The following is a 26,785-nucleotide window of genomic DNA, read 5'->3' on the forward strand; positions in this document are numbered from 1 at the left end:
TATTCGGGGATACTTGCTGGGTTGGGTTTAGGGTTTAGGGCAGGGGTCTCCGCTCCATTCCCAGTAACTCCCCAAAAGCTTTCTACTTTCCCACAGACGCCTGACAGAAGAGAAACTGAATGGACTGAACACAATCGGCGAAGATTGTGAAATGATTGAGAAAATATAGAATTAAGAGAAAATAAAGTGATTTTTTGATTCTTTACGCTAAACTGCTCAGAGTGGACTCCACCTAAAGCCCATAGTTTCTCAAGTTTCCCCAAGTGGCTGTTTTCATTTCATACAAACGCCTCAGAGGAAATGAGAGACTGGAGACCCCGAGTGTAGGGCGTGGGGCGGGACGTGTAGGGCGTCATGGTTTGTGTGGTAGCTCCAGCTGCTCCTGGTGGGACTAGGGTTCATGGCGCGGGGTGTTATTGTTTCCGTAGTAACTCCAGCTGCTCCTGGTACTCGGTGAAGAGTCTCTGAAATTGCAGGTTTTCTCCGATCACCGGCAGCAGCTCCTTCAGCAGCTCGCGTTTCCTCAGGCCCTGAAGGCGAGGTGATTAGTACAGAGCACGTTTCAGGCCAGAGAAGACTTAACACTGTGTCTCACCAGAGTGGTGGGCTCCCAGGACGAGGAGCCCGACTTGTGCACCGGCCCCAGCAGGTCCTTACACAGCTCCCTGAGGCGGAACTCCGAGCCTGAGGCGACAGCAGACCTCAGTTAGTCCACGCAGACATGAGGACACATGAGGACACATGAGGACATGGGGGGACGTTACCTTCGTGGACCAGGAAGCGTGCGTAGATGAGCAGCCAGTGCCTGTACTCCTGCCGGGACTGGAGGGTGAGCGCGGAGGAGAGCTGCGCCTCTAAAAACGCCAGCGTGACGCTCTGCTGCAGGTGGTGAGGCGTGGAGGACAGACGAGACGCCAGACGGCCCGCACTGGAGGAGACAGGAGCGCTCGTCATCAGAGACGCAAACTCGGAAACGTTACAATGTCCTTAAGAAGTGCATTTAGAAGGAAATCATCTTCACCTCTTACCACCCGCCTAAACCAAATACATTCTGTATAGGCCTGTGTAACACCTCATTTGAAAGCTAAGACCCACAAAACTGATCTTTTTCCTCGCGTTGTTGCTGTGTTGTCATCTTTTAAAAAAAATGTTTTTTCTTTCTTTCTTTTTTCCATTTTTGTCACATTTTGGTTGAATTTTTGCTGAATTTGTCACTTTTTGTTGAATTTTTGTCACTTTTTGTCACTTTTTGTTGAATTTTTGTTGAATTTTTGTTGAATTTTTGTCACTTTTTGTTGAATTTTTGTTGAATTTTTGTCACTTTTTGTTGAATTTTTGTCACATTTGTTGAATTTTTGTCACATTTTTGTTGAATTTTTGTCACATTTTTGTTGAATTTTTGTCACTTTTTTGTTGAATTTTTGTCACTTTTTGTTGAATTTTTGTTAAATTTTTGTCACTTTTTGTTGAATTTTTGTTGAATTTTTGTTGAATTTTTGTCACTTTTTGTCACATTTTTGTCACATTTTTGTTGAATTTTTGTCACATTTTTGTTGAATTTGTCACATTTTTGTTGAATTTTTGTCACATTTTGTCACATTTTGGTTGAATTTTTGTTGAATTTTTGTCACTTTTTGTTGAATTTTTGTCACTTTTTGTTGAATTTTTGTTGAATTTTTGTCACTTTTTGTCACATTTTTGTCACATTTTTGTTGAATTTTTGTCACATTTTTGTTGAATTTTTGTCACATTTTTGTTGAATTTTTGTCACATTTTGTCACATTTTGGTTGAATTTTTGTTGAATTTTTGTCACTTTTTGTTGAATTTTTGTCACTTTTTGTTGAATTTTTGTCACTTTTTGTTGAATTTTTGTCACATTTTTGTTAAATTTTTGTCACTTTTTGTTGAATTTTTGTCACTTTTTGTTGAATTTTTGTCACATTTTTGTAAAATTTTTGTCACTTTTTGTTGAATTTTTGTCACATTTTTGTTGAATTTTTGTCACTTTTTGTCACATTTTGGTTGAATTTTTGTCACATTTTTGTTGAATTTTTGTCACTTTTTGTTGAATTTTTGTCACATTTTTGTTAAATTTTTGTCACTTTTTGTTGAATTTTTGTCACTTTTTGTTGAATTTTTGTCACATTTTTGTAAAATTTTTGTCACTTTTTGTTGAATTTTTGTCACATTTTGGTTGAATTTTTGTCACATTTTTGTTGAATTTTTGTCACTTTTTGTTGAATTTTTGTCACATTTTTGTTGAATTTTTGTCACATTTTGTCACATTTTGGTTGAATTTTTGTTGAATTTTTGTCACTTTTTGTTGAATTTTTGTCACTTTTTGTTGAATTTTTGTCACATTTTTGTTAAATTTTTGTCACTTTTTGTTGAATTTTTGTCACTTTTTGTCACTTTTTGTCACATTTTGGTTGAATTTTTGTCACTTTTTGTTGAATTTTTGTCACTTTTTGTTGAATTTTTGTTGAATTTTTGTCACATTTTTGTCACATTTTTGTCGAATTTTTGTCACATTTTTGTTGCGTTTACATCCTTGTTTTCTTCTTGTTTTTTGTGGCTCTTTTCGTGCTTTTGTCCCAAGAAGCTTTTTGATTAGGGTAAAGCCAAACTGGAGAAAATGGGATCCGTTCCGGTGGGAGTTAAGAGGTTAAATTATATATAAATGTTTTAACAAAAATGGTGTCTAATGTGTCACATGCACTTCAAATCATTTATAAATGTAAAAACATGGCCGGCGTTGTTGTTTTCACGTGTTTCCACAGAAAGTGTATGTGTGTCCCGGAGTGGTACTGAAACAGTGTCGTACTTGAGGTGGCGCCCCTGCATGGTGGCCAGCGGTCCGGATGACACAGATGCATCATGGGAGGGAAGACAGCTCCTGAAGTCGGCGCACTGTCCCAGGGAGTCGGCTTTATCTGCGATGAGCGTCCTGCACAGGCACACGGAGACATGAGACACAAGTATACAGAGTCCGAGGAGCTCATCGGGACGCCGGCGCCTCACCACGTCTCCATGGCGACGCTGAAACAGTACGACTTCCCATTGGACAGAGCGACGAGGGGGACGCCCTGCTGCGTCAGCATGGACTGGGTCACCGTGGTTTCTGCACAAACAAAACACACAAGACACTCATCATCATCGTCATCGTCATCATCAATCATGACCCGGCTGTAAGGAGGACTGACACGGGTGTAAGGAGGGCTGACCCGGGTGTAAGGAGGACTGACCGGGTGTAAGGAGGACTGACCCGGGTGTAAGGAGGACTGACTCGGGTGTAAGGAGGACTGACTCGGGTGTAAGGAGGACTGACCCGGGTGTGAGGAGGACTGACCCGGGTGTAAGGAGGACTGACCCGGGTGCAAGGAGGGCTGACCCGGGTGTAAGGAGGACTGACCCGGGTGTAAGGAGGACTGACCCGGGTGTGAGGAGGACTGACCCGGGTGTAAGGAGGACTGACCCGGGTGTGAGGAGGACTGACCCGGGTGTAAGGAGGACTGACCCGGGTGTAAGGAGGACTGACACGGGTGTAAAGAGGACTGACCCGGGTGTAAAGAGGACTGACCCGGGTGTAAGGAGGACTGACCCGGGTGTAAGGAGGACTGACCCGGGTGTAAGGAGGACTGACCCGGGTGTAAGGAGGACTGACCCGGGTGTAAGGAGGACTGACCCGGGTGTAAGGCGGACTGACCCGGGTGTAAGGCGGACTGACCCGGGTGTGAGGAGGACCGACCCGGGTGTGAGGAGGACTGACCCGGGTGTAAGGAGGACTGACCCGGGTGTAAGGAGGACTGACCCGGGTGTAAGGAGGACTGACCCGGGTGTAAGGAGGACTGACCCGGGTGTAAGGAGGACTGACCCGGGTGTAAGGAGGACTGACCCGGGTGTGAGGAGGACCGACCCGGGTGTGAGGAGGACCGACCCGGGTGTGAGGAGGACTGACCCGGGTGTAAGGAGGACTGACCCGGGTGTAAGGAGGACTGACCCGGGTGTAAGGCGGACTGACCCGGGTGTAAGGAGGACTGACCCGGGTGTAAGGCAGACTGACCCGGGTGTAAGGAGGACTGACCCGGGTGTAAGGAGGACTGACCCGGGTGTAAGGAGGACTGACCCGGGTGTAAGGAGGACCGACCCGGGTGTGAGGAGGACCGACCCGGGTGTGAGGAGGACCGACCCGGGTGTGAGGAGGACTGACCCGGGTGTAAGGAGGACTGACCCGGGTGTAAGGAGGACTGACCCGGGTGTGAGGAGGACTGACCCGGGTGTAAGGAGGACTGACCCGGGTGTAAGGAGGACTGACCCGGGTGTAAGGAGGACTGACCCGGGTGTGAGGAGGACTGACCCGGGTGTAAGGAGGACTGACCCGGGTGTAAGGAGGACCGACCCGGGTGTAAGGAGGACTGACCCGGGTGTAAGGAGGACTGACCCGGGTGTAAGGAGGACTGACCCGGGTGTAAGGAGGACTGACCCGGGTGTGAGGAGGACTGACCGGGTGTAAGGAGGACCGACCTGGGTGTAAGGAGGACCGACCCGGGTGTAAGGAGGACTGACCCGGGTGTAAAGAGGACTGACCCGGGTGTAAGGAGGACTGACCCGGGTGTGAGGAGGACCGACCCGGGTGTGAGGAGGACCGACCCGGGTGTAAGGAGGACTGACCCGGGTGTAAGGAGGACTGACCTGGGTGTAAGGAGGACTGACCGGGTGTAAGGAGGACTGACCCGGGTGTGAGGAGGACCGACCCGGGTGTGAGGAGGACCGACCCGGGTGTAAGGAGGACTGACCTGGGTGTAAGGAGGACTGACCGGGTGTAAGGAGGACTGACCCGGGTGTGAGGAGGACTGACCCGGGTGTGAGGAGGACTGACCTGGGTGTAAGGAGGACTGACCCGGGTGTAAGGAGGACTGACCCGGGTGTAAGGAGGACTGACCCGGGTGTAAGGAGGACTGACCGGGTGTAAGGAGGACTGACCTGGGTGTAAGGAGGACTGACCCGGGTGTAAGGAGGACTGACCTGGGTGTAAGGAGGACTGACCCGGGTGTAAGGAGGACTGACCCGGGTGTAAGGAGGACCGACCCGGGTGTAAGGAGGACTGACCCGGGTGTAAGGAGGACTGACCCGGGTGTAAAGAGGACCGACCCGGGTGTGAGGAGGACCGACCCGGGTGTAAGGAGGACTGACCCGGGTGTAAGGAGGACCGACCCGGGTGTAAGGAGGACTGACCCGGGTGTAAGGAGGACTGACCCGGGTGTAAAGAGGACCGACCCGGGTGTGAGGAGGACCGACCCGGGTGTAAGGAGGACCGACCCGGGTGTAAGGAGGACCGACCCGGGTGTGAGGAGGACCGACCCGGGTGTGAGGAGGACTGACCCGGGTGTGAGGAGGACTGACCCGGGTGTAAGGCAGACTGACCCGGGTGTAAGGCAGACTGACCCGGGTGTGAGGAGGACTGACCCGGGTGTGAGGAGGACTGACACGGGTGTAAAGAGGACTGACCCGGGTGTAAGGAGGGCTGACCCGGGTGTAAGGAGGACTGACCCGGGTGTGAGGAGGACTGACCCGGGTGTGAGGAGGACTGACCCGGGTGTAAGGAGGACTGACCCGGGTGTAAGGAGGACTGACCCGGGTGTGAGGAGGACTGACCCGGGTGTGAGGAGGACTGACCCGGGTGTAAGGAGGACTGACCCTGGTGTAAGGAGGACTGACCCGGGTGTGAGGAGGACTGACCCGGGTGTGAGGAGGACTGACCCGGGTGTGAGGAGGACTGACCCGGGTGTAAGGAGGACTGACCCGGGTGTAAGGAGGACTGACCCGGGTGTGAGGAGGACTGACCCGGGTGTAAGGAGGACTGACCCGGGTGTAAGGAGGACTGACCCGGGTGTAAGGCAGACTGACCCGGGTGTAAGGAGGACTGACCCGGGTGTAAGGAGGACTGACCCGGGTGTAAGGCAGACTGACCCGGGTGTAAGGAGGACTGACCCGGGTGTAAGGAGGACTGACCCGGGTGTAAGGCAGACTGACCCGGGTGTAAGGAGGACTGACTCGGGTGTAAGGAGGACTGACCTGGGTTGAGGATGGGCAGCAGTGACTCGTTCTTCACCAGACCTCGCTGATTGTGGACGTCCCTGTGGAGGAGAGGGTCAGACTCTGTTGTTGTAAACGTTTAAATAAAAGGTGTAAAGTCCTGACCACACAGAGAGCATGGCGCCGGACGTCAGCGCCATGACGAAGTGAGAGGCGCAGTGCACGGCTGAGACAGCAGAGGGCAGCGCGATGGGAGGGAACAGCCGTCTGCCGCAGGAGGAGAAGATGGAGAGCAGCCGGTCTTCGCACGCCACTGCCACCACCTCACTGAAAACACAAATATATTCAGATTACAACACGCCAAGTAAAGGTACTACAGTCCTCGACTTTAGTACAGACGAGCTGTAGAATTTGTGTTGAGATCTTCCAAGTTCCACTCCATTAGAAAGATAAATATAAAGGATCCAAAGTCAAAATGCACACTCCAGAACAGTAGGTGGCGCTGTGTAGATATACTGTCAATGCCACTGACTCAAAACAGGAAGAGGCGAGTCCATTTCAGATCGATAAGGGGCCCGCCATTTCCCGGACTTTGGGAATACTTGGGTAAAAATCTGAGCAAATTACTTTTATTGGAGTACTATTTGACCATTAGTATCAAGTACTTTGCCCAGCACTGGTGAAGGGGGCGTGTCCTACCTGCTGCCCGCGGCGCAGAGCACAGAGCTGGGTAACAGCGTGTTCCAGTCCTTTCCGTCTCTGCAGCAGCGGAGCTGACTGAGTCTGGAGCCCGCCAGCACGGAGACGTCGTTCTCCACCTCCACAGAGACGCAGGGGTCCAAGCTCACCTGGAGGACACACATACGCTCTCACCCATATGCAGGAACTACTGCGGGAAGCATCTCCGCAGACACACCAGTATGGCTGGGTATGAGTGCTATTGGAATAAAGATTTGTCTTTACAAAGATACACTTAAAGATGTGTAGGGGAGACACTGATTCAGTCATTCTAGCTCAAATGAATGATGGAAGAAAAAAGTCTGAGTTTCTGGTTCTAGATAAAGAATACTATAGCTTAAGTACAGAATCGAGCCTCATAAACCAAGTACTGGTATCTGGAAATGTTCACCGGGAGCGTCCAGAATAACCAGGACATGGTGAGGACAGTCAGTACCTGGACACTGAGGGTCTTGTGGACACTCGGCGTGGGGAGTCTGGACACAGCGACCGGCGTCTGAACCACACGACTCGACTCTCGCTCCGAGGGGGGCGTGGCCTGAAGAGAAGGGCGGGGGTTAGGACCGACCACATACACACAACACGACAAAACAAACTGACGCTGCGTTTCTCTTTTCTCTGAGATCACTGATTATGAGCGGAGTGTACCTGTGCGGGAGCGAAGCTGTGCGTGGTGGGGGCGGCCATCTTGTCTTTGCGCGGCCGGCCTTTCTTCCTCTTGACCTCGCCTCCGTCCAGGAGTAGCTCCGGTTTGCGCCGCTGCTCCTCCGCTCCCTCCGGCAGCTCCGCTTTCCGGCGGCCGTCCTCCTCGCTCTCCATCTTCCTCTTTAGACTCAGGTTCCTGTTGATGGTGGCCATTTTGTCCTCGCTGTCGCTGCTCGTCTCCTCTTTGGGCTTCACGATCTTCAGAACGCCGTCTTTAGGCCTAAACGAGCCGGACAGAACAGATGCTTTCATTGACTGCGTGCTAGGAGTCTGTCAGACACCAATAAAAAGCAAATCTGCCGCCACCTTTTAACACGTACGAACCAATAATTACCATAATATGCTGTTTTCACCAGTTTTTCGAGGTAATAAGCTGTTAATGTAATACTTTTGTTACTATGGTCGTCATATGACAAAGTGAAAGATTTTGCCTTTGATGTGTTCATTTAGTCTTCTTGAGCAATGATTACGATCACACCCTAAATGCTGCTGTCAATCAGTATAAACATATAAACATCCTGAGTAGTGAAGGACAGATTCACGCAGAGGACAGACAGAGGCATGTCCGTTATATGTTTCACAATCTAAATTTATCTATGTTTATATGTATATATGTTTCTCAATCTAAAGTTTCTTTGGGGGTCCCTATTTAACGTTGCACAGAAGGAAATGAGAGCTAGAAACATGTTGAAAACCTGGGGCAACAGAGCAGCTTCACGTGACTTTTTACCGTGATGTTTCCCCCCATCAAAGTCTCTGTTAACCCACAGGAAGATGGAAGGGCTTCTGGAGTACCTGTCTAGAGGGGTGAGGGCAGAGGTGAGCCCCAGCGTGGCCTTTGACCTCTCCGTGAACCTGGAGTCCAGCGCTTTCATGGGTTCGATCTTGGAGGCCGAGGTCAGCAGCAGACTTCCCTTCACCCTGAGAAAGAGAGAGAGAGAGAGGGAGGGGGGGCACATGAGACAAGAGCAGGCGGTTTAGGGCGTGGCGCTCAGAAACTCCAAAAACTCAAAAACAAAATCCCTGAAACTATGTAATTCAGCAATTTTGGCCAATTTAATGCACAAAATGTAGTGAATGAGTTTTAGGGATACGCCGATGCCACTTTCCAATCAAGGCGAGACACGGCAGGGGAAAGTACAGATTTTCACAGCCGTCAAAGTGGAGATTCTTTCTCTGCTCGTTTCCTCCCTTTAACATCTTAGTTTTCATGTCAGAGTATAAAATGACAAAACTTAAAATGCCAAAGCATTGTACGGGATGTCACGAGCGAGGCGGAGATAACTCGGAAGTAGCTACTACGTTGATTCGCAAAGTTGTTATTATTAAATATTGTTAATGTAAATATTTAATCTTTATTTTTTTTTAAATCCCTCCCTTTGCTGATTTTTGCAACTAATCGGAAACCCTGGGCTGTCACTTTGACCAATGAGACGAGCTTTTCCTGTGAACAGGTTCAATCAGGAGGGGACGGAGAGGAGCTTGATCCTTCACTTTGGGAAGTTTGTTCCTGCGCTCTGCGTTTTGCAAACTAAATGGTCACATTTATATAGCGCCTTTCTACCTTCCTTAGGCACTCAAAGCTCCTAACTCAAGGAACCACTCATTCATACACCACGCAGACACTGGAGGCAAGGTGGGTGAAGTGTCGTGCCCAAGGACACAACGACAATGTGAACCTGTGGGATTCGAACGGCCGATCCTCCAATCACAAGGCTCTACGATCTGTGCCACTGTCGCCCCAACAAGGAGTGGTTTTCTGGTCCAATTAGGAGGTTAGGGGAGAAACTTTACTCTCAAATTTAACACTCTCTCCTCACTTTGCAATCTTACAGACGATCACTTTAATGTAGTGTGCTTATAAAGATGGCCTTGATTTATAAAAGATGGAAATGACTACACTGTCCACACTGTCAGAAATGACTGATCTACATCGCGTTGTCACGGTTTCGCTGACAGTTCTGGGTAAACTCACCCGTCCCTGTCCCTGTCTCCATCCTTGGATCCTGGCGGGGAGGTGATCATGGGTTCGTGTCCCGGCCGGAGCCCCAGAGCGGCGGCCGGGCCCTGGGCGGAGTCCGAGCCCAGCTGCGCACTCAGCTGATTGGACAGAGACGAGCCCGACGGGAGGATCGGCGTGCTGTTGAAGAGCGCGGGGGAGAAGTCCCTACAAGACAAGGACACCGTCACTACAAGAAAGAACGTACTCTCAGCTCTAACTCTGAAGCTGGTTTGAAAGCATTTGAATCTACTCGGAGAATACAAAAAGCAAATACAGCTGCTTCGTGAACGTGCAGAAGCCAAGACAGATCTTTTACAAACCGCAGCTCAAACCAGGAGCTGTTTCTGCCAGAGAACTGAGCATAAAGTCCCATAAAGACGATATCGAAAACATGATTCCTATTATCACTGAGCCCGAGAACGAGCGTCTGCCTCCTCTTCGCTGCGTTCAAGAGCACTACGGTACAGTCATGTTTTACCCTGTGTCCAGCTGAGCGATGCACAGAGGAGTGATCCGCCTGCGTCCGTCCGGAGTCCGAGTCTCCACCTGCTTCTTCAGGAGGTTCTGCCAAACACAAATGATATTCTTTCCTCTCACGCTTTTCAAATACAACAGGTGGGAGGAACAGGTGAACTCCTTTTAAAGCTTGAAACAATCGGATCGGATTTTCGCTAGAGTTTGATCAGTTTGATAAAAATGCACTGATAGTAAATTTACCAGTTTTTATTATTTTTTGGGTCGGTGGGACATGTTTATGTAAAAAAAAAGTCAAATTTTGAGCCAAAAATGTCCCTGTAACACTGAAAATCCTAAAGTGGATATAACTGGAAGTATTTGGTGAATTGGGCACTGGGAGAGGCTCAAAGGTAGAGCAGGTTCTGTTTGTGAAAAGTGTTTCATTTTTGAATGAGAGCAAATAGTTACACTCGTGGTCTCTGGGGTCATTTATGAACCCCATTCATTTCAATGGACATGAGCCAATCCTCAATGTTTTCTGTCTTTGACCTTTTGTACAGACTTCATTTGTGCTTCAAATATGAAACCATTATTATGTTTCCATCCCAGAGGACCTCCTTGACATGCACATTCATCAGATTTTGAATTCACATATTTTTACAGTAGTTATAGGGCCTAAAGCCTGAAAACAGCAGCAGCTCTCCATTCATTTCAATGGCAGTGTCCTCCATGTCTGTGATTCAAGCTATATTTTTGTGTTTTGCCTTTCATACTAACTTCATTTCAACTCCAAATCCATAACTTTTTTTAAATATACACTCCACAGGGCCTCCACTACATGCACATGTACCAAATTTTTAATTCAGTCATTTTTTCATAGTTTTAGGACCCACAAACCAGTGCTATAACCCAGTTCCGAAATAGAGCCAAACTGTGATTCTCACTCTCTTATTTCAGGAAAGTCTCTATATTCTCATCAAAACATCTGCTCAAAGCAGAGCTTACAACTTAATTCATGAACTTTTATCATTAACCCCAGGGACGACACAAGGGTTAAAGCTGTGATACTTGCTGTATTTGGGGTCTACAAGGCGAGTGTCCAAATATTTGCTCTGGCCTTTTTAACATTAATATGATTTTGAAAATGTAAATGATGGAAAAAGAACTGTTTTTGGGGGAAATGTTATGGGAATGTCTCATCTACAACCTCATGCCTTTGGGAGATCATGTCAACTTCCCTGTGCTTCATTATTCACATGATTAGACATTTTGATCCGGGGATGAAACTTTAGCAGCCCACTGTAAATGAGCCGTTAGTCGTCGTCTGTACCTTTCGTATGTCCTCCAGCGACTCCCCGTTGACCACGCTGTTGAGCTTGGGCGTGGCGCTCTCGCTGGCCCCGGGCTCCACGCGGGCCTGGTGCTGCGTCTGCCGCTCCTGCTGGTACTTTAACATCTCGGGGTTCTCGATGATGGTGGTGGACAGCTGCGCCTCGGTGCTGGTGATGGCCAGGCTCTTCCCGTAGATGTTCTGGTGGATGGTGTTCTGTGGACAGACGGACTGGTGAAGGCTCGGTGTCAGGGGTTTGATTCCCAGAATGTCTCTCCTGGGTTTCATGCAGCAACATGTCCAGTCGATAAACATGAACCGTGTGGAAGAGTTGCTGAAATGTAAACCTATTTTCTGCTACATCTTTTCTTTCATGTTTGAGGCTGGACATGGTGGGCCTGGTGTGTGAGTCTGACCTTCTCCTCTTCACTGAGTGGGTCTCCCAGTTCATCCAGAGAGAAGTCCAGGTACGCCACAGTGCCGTCCATGGAGCACACCAGCATCCCCAGCCCGCTCAGAGTCCTACAGATGAACACAGGGTCAAATATCTAAAGTAACTGACCCCAGACCAGCATCCCCAGCCCGCTAAGAGTCCTACAGACCAACACAGGGTCAAATATCTAAAGTAACTGACCCCAGACCAGCATCCCCAGCCCGCTCAGAGTCCTACAGACCAACACAGGGTCAAATATCTAAAGGAACTGACCCCAGACCAGCATCCCCAGCCCGCTCAGAGTCCTACAGACCAACACAGGGTCAAATATCTAAAGTAACTGACCCCACACCAGTATCCGCAGTCCCTTAATAATAATGATGAAAGCTGAGGCGACTGTACCAGGAAATGTCCATGATGGATTTGTCGAACAGGTCGTGGATCACCACCAGGGGGCGCTTTAGAGACGTTAGCTGAAACACAGGTTTACTGGTTAGTTGTACATTTACATAGCTTTGTCACTCAAAAAGATAATTGTCCTAAACAGACTACAGAAGGGAATTTCCTCCCATTTTTAAACATCTTTCCCAAAGTTTTCCCCATTTGCCCTATACTTTTCCACATATCTTGATATTGGAGATAAAGCTTGTAATGTGTGGGAGCTGAATAAAGTTAAGAACCCGAATTAACACCGTTTTAAGTGACAGTGCAGGATTTTAGAGGCAGTTATGGTGAACAGGTCTGGGCTCATTCTACACATTAGGACATTGCTGGAGCAAGTACAGGCAGGAAAATATACAATTTTAACACTTTTAACCTCCGTCTAGTGCCTGTAACGACAAAAGGGCAGAAAAAACAAATTCCAACTTTCTTAATTTTTAACCAATTTTTCCACTTGTATTTCTAATTCTTTCCACATTTTTTTTTGTATGTTCTTCTCAAATTCGCCCCAAAATTTCAAAAATATTTTCAAAGTTTTTCCCCCCAAGTTTAACAAAAAAATTGTCTTAAATTTCCCCCCTTTTTTTTCCATTTAAATTTTGATGACCAACCGCATCAAAACTTGAATATAAAGATTTTATCTTTCTTTTCGGTACCTGCTTTCGCTACTTTTATTTTTTCGATACCAGTAATACCTAAACCTTTTACGGTACACAGACCGAACGACTCGTCTAGTAGTTTTATAGATAAATACTGGTCATTATGTCACAAGCTTATTGACATGTAAATGCCATAAAAGCAGTGGCATTATTAGCATTATTAGCATCATTAGCATTAGCGCAGACACTCACCCACACTGACAGGGAGCGGTCCTTGCTGCCCACGGCGCAGCAGCAGTACGGGCAGCTGGGTTTGGGAGAGCTGCCGTTCTTCTGTTTCTTCTTGAAGATTTTGGGATTAAATTTCTGCAAAAGAAAAAGAAATTACTGATTTTAACGTTCATTTGTCTGTTAGCTAGTGAAGTTGGGCTTTGAACCTCAAAAAACAAGGAGAAATTTGGATTTCTCAGACTTGTTTCAAGCTCAGAAGCAGACGATGCTTATAGCACTTTTGTGGCTAGCTCCCGTCATGTGCTAACGCTAATCTTCTTACAAACCGTTCAGTAGTCCTCGCTCTGGCTATCTTCGAGCGGCTTCAACCAAGCTTTAAATTCTTCTACATCTAGCCAGGAATTGACAAACTGACATTTCTCCATTTTGATAGACTTGTTGAGGGCTAGTTTTGCGCCAGGTGGTCAGCAGACATGGAGGAGCAGACAATGTAGCCATACACAGTAAAAGTGCATTTAGAAGAAACAAACATTTGAACATTTATATCATTTCACAGTCAATTTGATGGACAAAATAAAAAAGTCAATGCAAAATGAAAAAATAATATCTTAATACTTATTAAGGGTCTTAATTTTTTAAAACTTTTCATACTTTAAGCCCGCGGACACCCTGAGATTAAAGGTCAAAAGTAGCCTGTGCTGCCTGGTGTTTCCTCACCACGACGGTCACGGCTTTGCGGTGGCCCACAAAGTCCATGTTGGTCTTCCATCCGTCGCGCTCTACGATCTGAGCCGTGGGGCCAGAGTTGTTCATGGCGTGGGCGGAGACCAGGTACTGACCGTCCGGAGACCACGACAGACGCAGAACGTGGGTCGTCCCGCCGCACTGGAAAACAAACAAACGAACACACATTTCAATGTAGCTTTAGTCAAGATCAGTGGTGCACTCAAGACTACCCACAATGCATTAGTGAGGAGTGATGGTCATAGACGGGTCGATATAGACCACAATGCACTGGGAGAGTGGGCACACAACGCCAATGAGTGGGAACTTCTTTTCTTCACGTGAATGTAAGCCTGAATGGTGTGGCTAACGTTAGCTCTGACCTTTGGCTTGAGCTGGTAAATGATCGATAGCGCCTTACCTCGTTTTAACCATGTTAAAGGGCTTGGTGATGTTTTTGGGTTAGTCTTTACCTTGTTGAAGGGCTTGGTGATGTTTTGGGGTTAGTTTTTACCTCGTTGAAGGGCTTGGTGATGTTTTTGGGTTAGTCTTTACCTCGTTGAAGGGCTTGGTGATGTTTTTGGGTTAGTCTTTACCTCGTTGAAGGGCTTGGTGATGTTTTGGGGTTAGTTTTTACCTCGTTGAAGGGCTTGGTGATGTTTTGGGGTTAGTCTTTACCTCGTTGAAGGGCTTGGTGATGTTTTGGGGTTAGCTTTTACCTCGTTGAAGGGCTTGGTGATGTTTTTGGGTTAGTCTTTACCTCGTTGAAGGGCTTGGTGATGTTTTTGGGTTAGTCTTTACCTCGTTGAAGGGCTTGGTGATGTTTTGGGGTTAGTCTTTACCTCGTTGAAGGGCTTGGTGATGTTTTGGGGTTAGTCTTTACCTCGTTGAAGGGCTTGGTGATGTTTTTGGGTTAGTCTTTACCTCGTTGAAGGGCTTGGTGATGTTTTGGGGTTAGTCTTTACCTCATTGAAGGGCTTGGTGATGTTTTGGGGTTAGTCTTTACCTCGTTGAAGAGCTTGGTGATGTTTTTGGGTTAGTTTTTACCTCGTTGAAGGGCTTGGTGATGTTTTTGGGTTAGCTTTTACCTCGTTGAAGGGCTTGGTGATGTTTTGGGGTTAGTCTTTACCTCGTTGAAGGGCTTGGTGATGTTTTGGGGTTAGTCTTTACCTCGTTGAAGGGCTTGGTGATGTTTTTGGGTTAGTTTTTACCTCGTTGAAGGGCATGGTGATGTGTTTGGGGTTAGTCTTTACCTCGTTGAAGGGCTTGGTGATGTTTTTGGGTTAGTCTTTACCTCGTTGAAGGGCTTGGTGATGTGTTTTTGGGTTAGTTTTACCTCGTTGAAGGGCTTGGTGATGTTTTTGGGTTAGTCTTTACCTCGTTGAAGGGCTTGGTGATGTTTTTGGGTTAGTCTTTACCTCGTTGAAGGGCTTGGTGATGTTGGCCTCCATCTGCCAGTCCACCGTCCTCCAGACTTTGAGGCTGTGGTCGTCGGCCTGAGATGCCAGGTATTTCCCCACGGGGTCCCAGGTCAGACCCTTCACCAGGCCGGTGTGGCCACGCAGCACGCTCATCATCTCTGCAACAGGAAAGATATTACTACAGCGCCCCCTCCGGGCACTAAGCAGCTCTGCAGATCGGGAGTCGAACCTGGGAACTTGCGAGCGTTCCAGATGACGATGGTGTTGTCCACGCTGCAGGACGCCAGCCACACGTCGTGAGGAGACCAGGCCACGTCCATCACGTCTGAGGAGGAGGGCACAAACAGATTTACATCCACGTCTACAGGAGGAATCCATAGTCATCCAGCACATGGTTAATGAACAAACAGATCTTTCCTCCAGCCTGGGACCAACATGTTTTAACTAATGGGTGTGTAATGGGTGAGACACTAGTTTCTATTAGAAGAGAAGATCCAGACTGCTATTAACACAGGCCTATCAATCCAAACCTCTATCTGCACAGGCTGATGTTTATTAGGTTAGGTAAATAAAAAAAAGTTAAAGACTATGAAAACTAAAAGCATCCCATAACAAAAAAACAAGTGAAAAGATATCAAATAAATGGTAAGAACATCAAGCTTGGCAAACCCTGGACCGCTGATCATTTTCCATAAAAGCATCATTTTTTTGTAATTTTATCATTTTTGCTTATAAGACGCATTCGCACCCTTTGAGTAGCGGTGTGTGCGTGGTGACCAGCTCAATGCCTCTGATGAGGCTCGTCGCGTGTTGCTTAAAGGACAGTAACACTCTACCTCTACTTTTTCATTTTTCACAAAGTTATGTTCGCAACAGTAAAGGTGAGAGCTTGGATCCTGCAGGAAGCGTTTAGCTGCTGTTAGCAGAACCGAACAGCAGCGAATGATGAAAACCTTAGAGAGTCTTTATCAGGACGACTAATACTAAATCTTTTGGTTGGTGAAAAGTTCTTAAAATGGCATCTCTAACAGGAAAAAGTGACCGGTGTGGTTCATGTTTTAGTATGGAGTTCGGGAATGTGATGTCATATCGCTAAGCATTATGGGATTAGCAGCAATTGTAAACTAATGGAGATTTTAAAAGTTAAAATACTGGAGTTATTGTTCACATTAAAACACTTGGACACCACAGTGAGTTAGATGTATTTACCAGCAGCAACTCACCAGCTAATGGAAATGTTCCACGGCTTTTTTCTCCACTTTATAAACTGTTTTTAGCTAATGTTAGTCAATGGAAATGAATGCTAACAGCTGCAAAGATGGCCGATCTCCATGGTAACTGTGGACTTTCTCGAACTCTATACAGTATACATGCTTTTCAGTCATGTGACTTTTGTTGTTATGGCAGCCAATTTGAATACCAAAGTATGCAGTAGTACAACATGTAACAGTATCTCTACTCAGGATATAGACAATTTAATTGTTTGTAAACATCGGGGCTTAGCTGGAGGCAGGAAGTTAGATTCCTATCTATTTCCATTGGAGCCGTTGTCATGGTAACGATAAACACATTTTTAACTGTTTTTGGAAATATCAGATAAACCTTATTTTATAGTCTCAAATGTCGTTCCTCTTGGTCTTGCACCTTCAGCCACAACAAGACCACATATTTTAGTTGTACTTTGACACTTATAATCGCTAGTTTTAGTTTAATCTTATTTCTCTTGATCACTTCCTGCCTCCAGATGATGTCACTGATGATGTCAGCAGTTAAAGGGTCTATAAATGAAAGAAAACTGATTGACAGGGGCATTTTTATGTACTCGTAATCATTGCTCAAGAAGATAAGAGTATAAACACGGCCCCAGTGAAGTAACCAGTGAGTGAGTGTTTAAGCTGCTCAAGACGGTTGCATGCTATCGGTTAGCATTTAGCTTCAACACAATCAGCCTCTCCAAGAGAAAGCCCTGAACCGCACTCCAAACATCGAGCCTTGGCTAAAAACATGTGACAGAGGTCAGAGCTGAGCTGCTACTGTAGTATTTCCTCAGTGTTCATAGATGCGTGTTTATCGTGTTGAAGCCATTGACCGTTGATTGAAACAACTGTCAATGGTGGACAGTTGCTAACCGGTAGCATGCTAACGTCTTGAGCAGCTTAAACACGGACTCGGACTGAGACTCTGTTGACTCTAGGTTAATTTAGTCTGAGGAGTGAAGCAGATCTTTAGTAAATCCTGCTGTAGCTCGACAGACAGAGCTGCTACGTCTGTGCCACATTTGCTGCTTATATCAATCAATAAGCATTTATACCGGTATGAGACAAATTTCTATCATGGGGAATATTTCTACCGGTAGAGTTAAATTATCGCCCAACCCTACGACAGTATATCAGCGATGTAGTTTAGTCCGGGACTCGAGTGCTACATGACGTGTGCCGTTACCTCCTGTGTGGTTTCGGAGGATGGTGACACACCTCCACTGCTCCACGTTGGCGAGTTTAGAGCTGGAGCCGAACACTGTGCTGGGACCGATGAACCTGTGACAACAACAACAACTGTTAATGTTAAATAATCAAATAAAAACCTGCGGTAACACGTGGGAAACATGTGTGACTCAGAAAGAATGAATGAAAATGATGTTCAAGTGTTGGACTCACGCCGCTCTTTTCCAAACCATCACCAGTTTGTCGTCGCCGCCTGATGCCAGATACAGCCCGTTATTGGACCAGCGCACACAGTTCACACACGCTGCAAAGAAACACAAATGTTTCAACACTGACCTCTTGTCGACTTCTTATAAACACGACTGAATCACAAACTCGATCGAATCCATGTGAGCAATAGGAGTTTTCAGCGGTGTGATGCTTTAATTATTTTCACAAAAAGCCTGATATTGATTTTGTATGATCAGACCAATCACAGGACAGTCATGTTTTTGTTTGTGTTTTTGTGTATATGGGCCTGGGAGCGCAGCAGCCATGTTGGAGTTACTGTAAATCTTACCCAGGTGGTTGTCCATTTGGCAGAGCATCTTCGGAACACTTTCGTTTTTCTCGTCTTCTTCTCGCAGGACGGGCGCCATGTTCCAGATCATCACCTTCCCAGAATCCTCCCCTGAAGGACATCATCACCACAGCTTTAGCTAATATATAGATCTCCAAAAGGTTCATTTGTTAAACCCAAAAAGTGCCACCAGGAAAAAGAAACGGCCAAAAGCATCTCAGAGCGGTGCAGTAAGGCAGTAAGTTTGCTCAGCGGAGGGACGAAAAGACGAGGCCAATTTTAGCCCAAAGTAAAGAACCATTTTCTACAAATGCCAGCGTTGTATGAGGGATGGGTACCATTAACCTCGTACCACCCGGCTAAATCGAATGCATGCAGCCCTCTTTGGCTATAGGCCTGTGTAACACCTCATTTGAAAGCTAAGACCCACAAAATTGATATTTTTCCTTGTGTTGTTGCTGTGCTGTGTCACCTTTTTATGTTTTTTTTCTTCAAATTTCTGTCACATCTTTGTTGAATTTTTGTCACTTTTTTTTCTTCAAATTTTTGTCACATTTTTGTCATTTTGTTTTTTACATTTTTGGTCACTTGGTTGACTTTTTATCACATCTTTTTTGAATTTTTTGTCACTTTTTGGTTGAGTTTGTGTCACATTTTTGTTGAATTTTTGTCAAACATTTGTTCAGTTTTTGTCATTTTTTTGTTGCGTTTACATCCTTGTTTTCTTCTCATTTTTTGTGGCTGTTTTGGTGCTTTTTTCCCAAGAAGCTTATTGATTAGGGTAGCGCCAAACTGGAGAAAATGGGATCCGTTCAGGTGGGAGTTAAGAGGTTAAAACGATATCAGTCAAGTATTGGGGGAAAACAAGTTTATGTACTACTTCTATCTACAGCAGGTACTGGAAAAAAAATAACACAGGTTTGATGGTGGTGGGCCAGGGACAGCATTAAAGGAAGTGACTTGTTTCTTTCAGCTCAAATAAAATGATTTTTTCCCTCCTATTTATCATTTTTTTGCCCAATGTTTGCCCTGTTTTTTCTTCTAATTTTCCCATTTTTCCCCCCTCAATTTTGTCAATTCTTTATCACTAATATTTTCACTATTCCTCCCCATTTATTCCCACATTTCGTCCCAATTTCCCCCAAAACCTACCCATTTTTCACACATTTCTTGACACTGGAGATGAACCTGATATTGTAAATGTGCAGCTCTTCCACACTGTTTTCTGGTTCTCAACGACAAGTATTTCAGTACAGGTAGGTAGGGCTGTGCAATTAATCGAAATTCGATTACGATTTCGATTACAACAGTAAACGATTACAAAATTAGCATAATCGCAAAAAATCGATAATATTTTTTTTCACTTTTTTTTTTTTCACTTTTTTTTCCATATTTTTAATTTTGGGATTTTTGTCACTTTTTTGATGGATTTTTTGTCTTTTTCTGCTGGATTTTTGTCTTTTTTTTAATGGATTTTTGTCACTATTTTTGCTGGATTTTTGTCTTTTTTCTGCTGGATTTTTGTTATTTTTTTTGCTGGATTTTTGTCACTTTTTTGATGGTTTTTTGTCTTTTTTCTGCTGGATTTTTGTCTTTTTTTGCTGGATTTTTGTCATTTTTTTGCTGGATTTTTGTCATTTTTTTGATGGATTTTTTTAAAGGCAACAAATAATCGTTTGAATAATCGTGATTTCAATTATGACAAAAATAATCGTGATTATTATTTTTTCAATAATCGAGCAGCCCTACAGGTAGGTATCGGAAAAAGTATCGGTGCCCAGCCCTATACATGGCCTCATTGGGTGCAAGCGTTTCATCTCGGATTTGTAAAAGAAATAAGAAATCCTGACATATTTAAAGGGGCTAGATGCAAGTTGGCCATTTTTTACTCACTACTGCCCCCTCAGGTCATATGTGTAACTGCATCTTCTATATTAAGCTCGTGCATTAGGACATTGTTGGAACATGTAGGGGAGGAACATTTTTAAACTCCGTATAGTCCCTTTAAAGTAAAGCAGTCCTGGCCTCACCTTGGCCTCCGGTCGCGAACTTGGTGCCATCGGGGTGAATGTCCACCGAGAAGATCGGTTTGCCTGAAACAAGAGGAGACAGTTAGACAGGGCTGCAACGAACACGTGTCTGTAATGGATGGATCTGCAATAAATGTCTCTGTGAAAGGCTTTGCCCACATAAAGCAAATGTTTGTACGAGGCTCTTGGTGCTTTAAAGTCACAGTTGCCGTGATGGAAGGCTCACAATCTGTTGCTACGTTATGACCTCACACACATAACCTTTTTAAGAGACATTAAACATCAGAAAACCTAAACAACTTCTGCAAATGTCCACACAAAAAAACAGGGCAGGAAAACTCCATTTCCAGAGCCACATGCAGCTGACCGAAGCCTGTCACAGAAACAAAATGTGAAGCTGCATATTACTGAGGCTGGAAAACATTGTTAGCTTACAGCCAACAGGCCAGTGTAACGCCTCATTTGAAAGCTAAGACCCATTAGAACTTAGAACAACGTTTGTCTCTTTTTTTGTCCTTGTTTCGTTGCATTTTCATCATCTTTTTTTTCTGTGCATTTTTGTCATGTTTTCGTCACATTGTTGTCACCTTTGCGTTTTCAGCCTCATTTTAGTCGTTTGCTTTTTTTTTTTTCAAGAAGCTTTTAGATTTGGGTAAAGACAAACTGGAAAAACTGTGCTCGGTTCAGGTGGGGGTTAAGAGGTTAAGCTAACAGGGTTTAAACAGGAAAAAAAAACTAAACAAAGAAAACCAGGTCTACATTTGGGCTACCTCAGAGCTGTTGTGTTTGTTCCATGATGTATGTGGTTAATATCAGCTAAACCCCAGAAAACACTTTACACTCTCAACAAAAGCACAGTCCATAAAAGCTTCCATAAACCATGTCATCCAGCCCCGTCATGTTGGTCTCAACAGCTTCAGTTTCCTCTTGTAGCTTTACAGCGACTGCAGCTAATGCTAATGCTAATGCTGCTAATGCTGCTCGCACAGACACCGAGCAGGAGCATCAGGAGGAGGAGGCAGCCAATCAGCATTCAGCTGGTAGGCACATGGCCCCATTACATGCTTTGAAGCTTCACAACAGTCAGTGTTAGCCAATCAGAGGCTGCTTTCTAAACGTAGAGCTTCCATGGGCTTTCCCAGAGAGCTTCAGCAGCTCTGAGGGACAGGGACAACTCACACTAATGCAGGGGTAGGCAAACTTGTGCCATGGAGGGCCGATTTGCATCATTCCCAAAACACCAAAGGGCCGAACCTCAACATTGTAGCCTAAAGTAAAGAACTATTGTCAGCAAATGCCAATGTTTTACATCAGTGGTTCCCAAGTTCCCACCATTGCCCTCGGATGACAAGCCGAGGACCCAAATATATCGTATAAAATATTGTATATTTCACACAAGTTTTTGTTGAACAAGCAGTATATATATAGCCCATTAAGACTGAAATTATGAAATTATGAATAAAAGTTCCCTATAGACTCGAGACCCACTGAAAATGGTTCCGTGACCCACTTTTGGGTCCCGACCCCCCAGTAGAGAATCACTGTTTAACATTATATATGACCAAGCGGGATGTTCTAACATTTTTTTAATACTGACACTATTTCTTGCATTTTTAGACTACTTTAACAGGTATTTGATCTCTTATTTGCACAATAATATTTCTCAAAATCATCTTGGGGGCCAGGGGTTCTGTGTTTGAGGGCCGGATTTGGCCCCCGGGCCTGAGGTTGCCTACCCCTGCACTAATGGATTCATCATGACATTTAATAACTACATTTGCTAAATACATTTGAGTGAAACATTGGGGGAAGTTCAGCTTCCCTTGTAGTTAATGTTCAAACATCTCCTGGACATGAGGAGGAAGATTATTAGCCTTGTACTTTTACATCAGTAAAAGAGGTATTTGCTTTGACGTTTGCAGCTGTCCTTCTTTCAACCTCTTAACCACCTGAACAGGGCACATTTTCTCAAGTTTGGCTTTAACCAAATCTCAAAGCTTCTCGAAAAGAGCATCAAAATAGCAACAAAAAACAGGATGAAAACACAACAAAAAACTGACAGAAACACGACAAAATAAGTGATTAAAGAGACAAAAACATGTAAGAAACGCTTCAAAAAGTGATAAAAACACTGTGACAACAAAATTACGATCAGTTATGTGGGCCTTAGCTTTCAAATGATGCGTTACTCTGGCCTATAGGCTGTGACCTTTTCGATTTGGGTAAAGCCGAACTGGAGAAAATGTGCTCGGTTAAAGAAGTTAATTGGAAGACACCAAAACCTCTCACCGAATCACCCAAACAACTCGTACGACAGCTGTGAAATGTAAATGCAGAATCATTTCAAGCACAAAACGTTTGGTTTTATTGATGCTCGTTTTGAAACTACACAACATTTGACTTCATTTTGCTTTTGTTTTGTTTTATTCAATCCAAAAACGCATTAAATTGTATTGCATAAATAAAAAAAAATTATGTCCCGACCCTCACTTTGTTACCCCTGCTCTAAACAGAGGGTCGCAGGTATGGCTGAAAGATACATCGTTATCGTATTGATATCGAGATATAAACATTCAAAACATTACAAACGAAAAAGCAAAGATATAAACGATGTAGATTTTCATCAACGTTTTTATTGGTGCTTTTCACCTAACCCAGGGGGGGGGGCCGCATGTTGAAGAGTACACCGGGTGAAGGGCCATAGGTCGGTGATCAGTGCCACGAAACCTTTAAATGACAGAGGTTTTAATTGTGCCCTATACCTTTATTTATGCTTAAAATTAGGGCTGCAACTAACGATTATTTTGTAATCGATTAATCTATCGACTATTTTTACGATTAATCGATTAGTCACTTGGCTATGAATGGTGTAGGAAAATTTAATTTTTTCAATTTTTTTATCACATAAAGCTAAAGTGGATCCGCTTGAAGACGTGTTGATGGAGTAAACCTAAAGTAAATGTTTGTTGGAGGCTCTTGGTGCTAATTCTGCTTCTGATTGGATGAGACACAAACAGATATTCATGAAATTTACAATGTACAAAGTGTACTACATACACTTGCTATAAAAGCAAAGTAGGTTTTCATCAAAAATACTACATTTTCATGTAATTTTTGCTCTATTTGAGTCTGTGTGAACTCAAAAACGATTAATCAATTACTAAAATAGTTGTCGACTATTTCAATAATCGATTAGTCGTCGATTAATCGATTAGTTGTTTCAGCCCTACTTAAAATCTTCATATTCAGCTCAGTCTCACAATTAGTTAGTTAGAATTGTGTAGAATTATTACATTTGATTAAAAAGGACCATCTCTTATGATGTGTACCGATTCAGCAAGAAGGCCGAGGGCCACCAAAAATTTGTCTGAGGGTCGAATTTAGCCCCCGGGCCGCACTTTGGACACCCCTGACCTAACCCATAGTTATATCGTATCGATATCTGGCAGAAATATCGAGATATAACATTTTGTCTGTATCGTTCAGCCCTAGTTGCAGGTTCAATTCCCTGACACGAGGGCTGGTTCTAAGCCTGATCAAGTGCACTTCCTGTGATTTGACCGAGATTTCAGTCAGAGCGGCAGGGTCTGCCCCGTCACCGTCAGGAACCCGGGACCGAGGCGAGCAACGCTAGCCACTCTGCCACCATTTACACACACTAAACCCTCACCTACAACAAGCTGCTGTTTGCACGTGTGTTACAGCTTAAAGCAGTACTAAGTAACGTGTTTACCTTAATAAATCCTTTTCTTCTTCCCTGTGGGGGTAATACAAGTGTTACTGGGATGATTGGAGGGTCTTTCATCTCCCCCTGGTGTCTTGGCCAGAAAACCATGTTTGCAACTTGACTGCCACCGGTCCGGAGCAACCAATACACACTAATGGAATCACGAAGAAGAAGCTAACATGCTAACGGGCAAAGCTAACTGCGGGCTAACGTCACTTTAAACAGTATTTACAGCCAAGTTTGAGTGAAAAAAAATATTTCCATTGTGTAATTGGATGCACAGTAACCCTCTCTCCCTTCGCCTTTTCTGTCAGCGTAGTATTTACTCTCCAAGACAATTAATAAGTTAAAAAATCGTAACTTGCAACGACACCTGCAGTTGCGCTTATGGCCTCTAGGGGGAAGAGTGACTTAGTACTGCTTTAAAAGTTTATTTTCAATATCGACAACATGCAGCAAAAACACCACCAAATAGTGAAAGAAATTCAAAACAATGAACGCAGATATAGAGAATTTGTACTAAACCTTTGCTTAAAGGAACAGGCCCCCGTTTTTACATACTGAGATATGTTCTAACCTGAGCCTAGACAAGTTTATAGCACCTGTCTGGTCTTTGTGTGTTCCAGACTTCACCCCATTTGGAGCTATAGGAACACATCGGGAGAGGCCAAATGCTAACAACATCTCTGGCCTGTACCAGACAGGTGCGCGTCAACTCGTCTAAGCTCAGGCAAGAACACATCTCAGTATGGAAAAAACGGTGGCCTGTTCCTTTAAGTTGTCCGTATTCTTCTTTAGAGTGTAGTGATACAAGTGTTGCAAAATAAGAAACACAAGCTGCAAAACACGCGCATGCACCCCCTTCAAAACGCATCACTGACCAGTAAACAGTTCGTAAAACAGCCGTAAAGGATCGCCTTGCACATAAAAACGTGAGGAAACCGTTCTGGAGTCTTCCCAAAGTCACTCAACGGTTAACTTTCCCCCCTCTGCCATCTTGGAGACACTTTTGGACATGTTTTTAAGCCCCGAAATCGACGTATTTCCAGCACAAACAGTCTTAGGTTACGGTCTATGCGAACAAAGGGAGGAACACTCGTGGAACAGCGAGGTTTAAGTGTCAAAACGAAGGCGCCGTTTCATGGGAAGAGGTCGGAGAGCGATGCTAGCCGAGGAGCTAACGGCTGCAGAGGAGTTGGAGACGCTTTTGGAGCAACGTTGTGCCCAATTACGCACACATAAAAGGGCACGGGGGGATTTTTGGGAAGTTTGTATGCGATTTGAGAGGTCTGCGGGGGGCGAGGGCACGTCAAACAAGTGTCCCCCCCGCCTTCGCTGCGTGTTTACCCCCCCCCCGACAACAAAAGCTCAAGTTGGTCCAAAAAGGAGGAGCACACACACACTCACCGTTGTGGCTCACCCAACTGGGCTTGAGCAGCTTCATGTTCCGCTCGAAGTCCCGCTTCAGACGCGTCCTCGGGGTGGGAAAGCTCCTCCAGAGAGCGCTCCTCGGCCGCACGCAGCTACCCCCGCTGCCCGCTACTCTCGGACCGAAGATGGAGCGGCTGTGGCGGCGGCTTCCATCGCGGCTCGAGTGAGTGTGTTTTCGGAGGCGCCGACCGGGAGAGGAACTGAAGCCGGGGCCAGTGCGCATGCGCGTACAGGAAACGGGGATTCAAAAACAAATCGCCGTCACAATAAAAGCGCGCGGGCTTTTACTTTGAAGGGCAATGAGTTTTTAACCTCCTAACCCCCGCCTGAACCTGAACATGTTCCGCATAAAAGAAAAGCTTCTTGAAAAAAGCGAGAACGCAGGGATGACAATGTAACAAAAGAGCGACAAAAATGTGGCAAAAATGTAACAAAAACCCGACAAAAAGCGAAGGAAAAAATATGTAAAAAAAACTCGACAAAATTATTCGACAACAACACACTCCATTTCGAGTTTTTATCGTTTAAATGTTGACCCTCTTTGCTCATTTTGTCATAGTATTGAAGAATCGATTAGCCATCTTTTCTGGGAATGTTCTTACACACAAGTATTTTGGAAAGACATCAATCTGTTTGTGAATAGAAAACTTACCATAGATTTACAACTCAACCTTAAAGATATTTTGTTAGGTATTTATCAAAAAAACCTACCCCCAAATAAACTTTTTAGTATGAATTTAATATTAATAATGGCAAAGTATCATATCCATAGCCGTAAGTACCTTAACCAAAAACCAAAACTTGTTGTATTTGAATCACTAATCTTATGTGACCTCCTTGAATTATTGCACAAATGCCAAAGCCCTGAAGACCAATGTTTTATGCAACGAATTTGCACTGTAAAACTATTTATTTTTATATTTCTATGTATTTTTGTTTACACTGGAAACTGAAGCCTACTAAAACAAAGAAAATGATTTTTTTTAAACTTTACTAAAACAAAAAGCAAAACAAGAATAAAAGCTGTTGATGATAAAAAAAAATAAAAAAATATTAAGCTAAGACCTACAAAAGTGATGGTAACTTTTTGTCATGTCGCCACATTTTTGTCATATTTTTGTTTTTTTTTCATTATTTTTTGTATCAGGTTTTTTTTGTCCGTGTTTTTCTCATGTTTTTGTTTCGTTTCCATTATATTTTTAATCACTTTTTTGTTGCTTTTCCGGCACATTTTTGCTTTGTTTTCATCCTCTTTTTCTCGCTATTTTGATGCTTTTCTTTTTTGCTTTTAGATTTGGGTAAAGCTCGGTTAAGACGGGACTGGTGGCCCTAGAGCCAGTGGCCCTTCTGTGCTCTTCCAGAATGAACATATGGCCAGTCCGCCCGTGCTTATATTTGAAGGGTTTAGTGGTGCTAGGCTAGTGCATGTTTATGGTAACTAGTAGCCTGCACTAAAAACAGTCTGACCCAAGCACAGA

At 44.8% G+C, this 26,785-nt stretch overlaps 1 protein-coding gene across 1 annotated transcript; it reads right to left on the reverse strand.

Annotated features, from left to right (window-relative positions):
- Window positions 1–367: 367 nt before the first annotated feature.
- Window positions 368–25,507, reverse strand: hira (histone cell cycle regulator a). Its single transcript, XM_079575841.1, has 25 exons — window positions 25,284–25,507; window positions 20,150–20,212; window positions 18,120–18,230; window positions 17,774–17,864; window positions 17,559–17,653; window positions 15,346–15,441; window positions 15,114–15,274; window positions 13,690–13,857; window positions 12,994–13,107; window positions 12,104–12,174; window positions 11,685–11,790; window positions 11,269–11,484; window positions 9,961–10,046; window positions 9,456–9,647; window positions 8,276–8,401; window positions 7,424–7,700; window positions 7,212–7,313; window positions 6,737–6,885; window positions 6,203–6,364; window positions 6,077–6,138; window positions 3,023–3,122; window positions 2,826–2,948; window positions 765–928; window positions 596–684; window positions 368–530 (listed from the first exon to the last, which is right to left on the reverse strand). The coding sequence occupies exons 1-25, from the start codon at window positions 25,318–25,320 to the stop codon at window positions 414–416; spliced, it is 3,078 nt and encodes a 1,025-aa protein (XP_079431967.1). The 5' UTR covers window positions 25,321–25,507; the 3' UTR covers window positions 368–413.
- Window positions 25,508–26,785: the final 1,278 nt, after the last annotated feature.

Source organism: Gobius niger, assembly GCF_951799975.1.
Source record: "Gobius niger genome assembly, chromosome: 1".
Classification (NCBI taxonomy): Eukaryota; Metazoa; Chordata; class Actinopteri; order Gobiiformes; family Gobiidae; genus Gobius; species Gobius niger.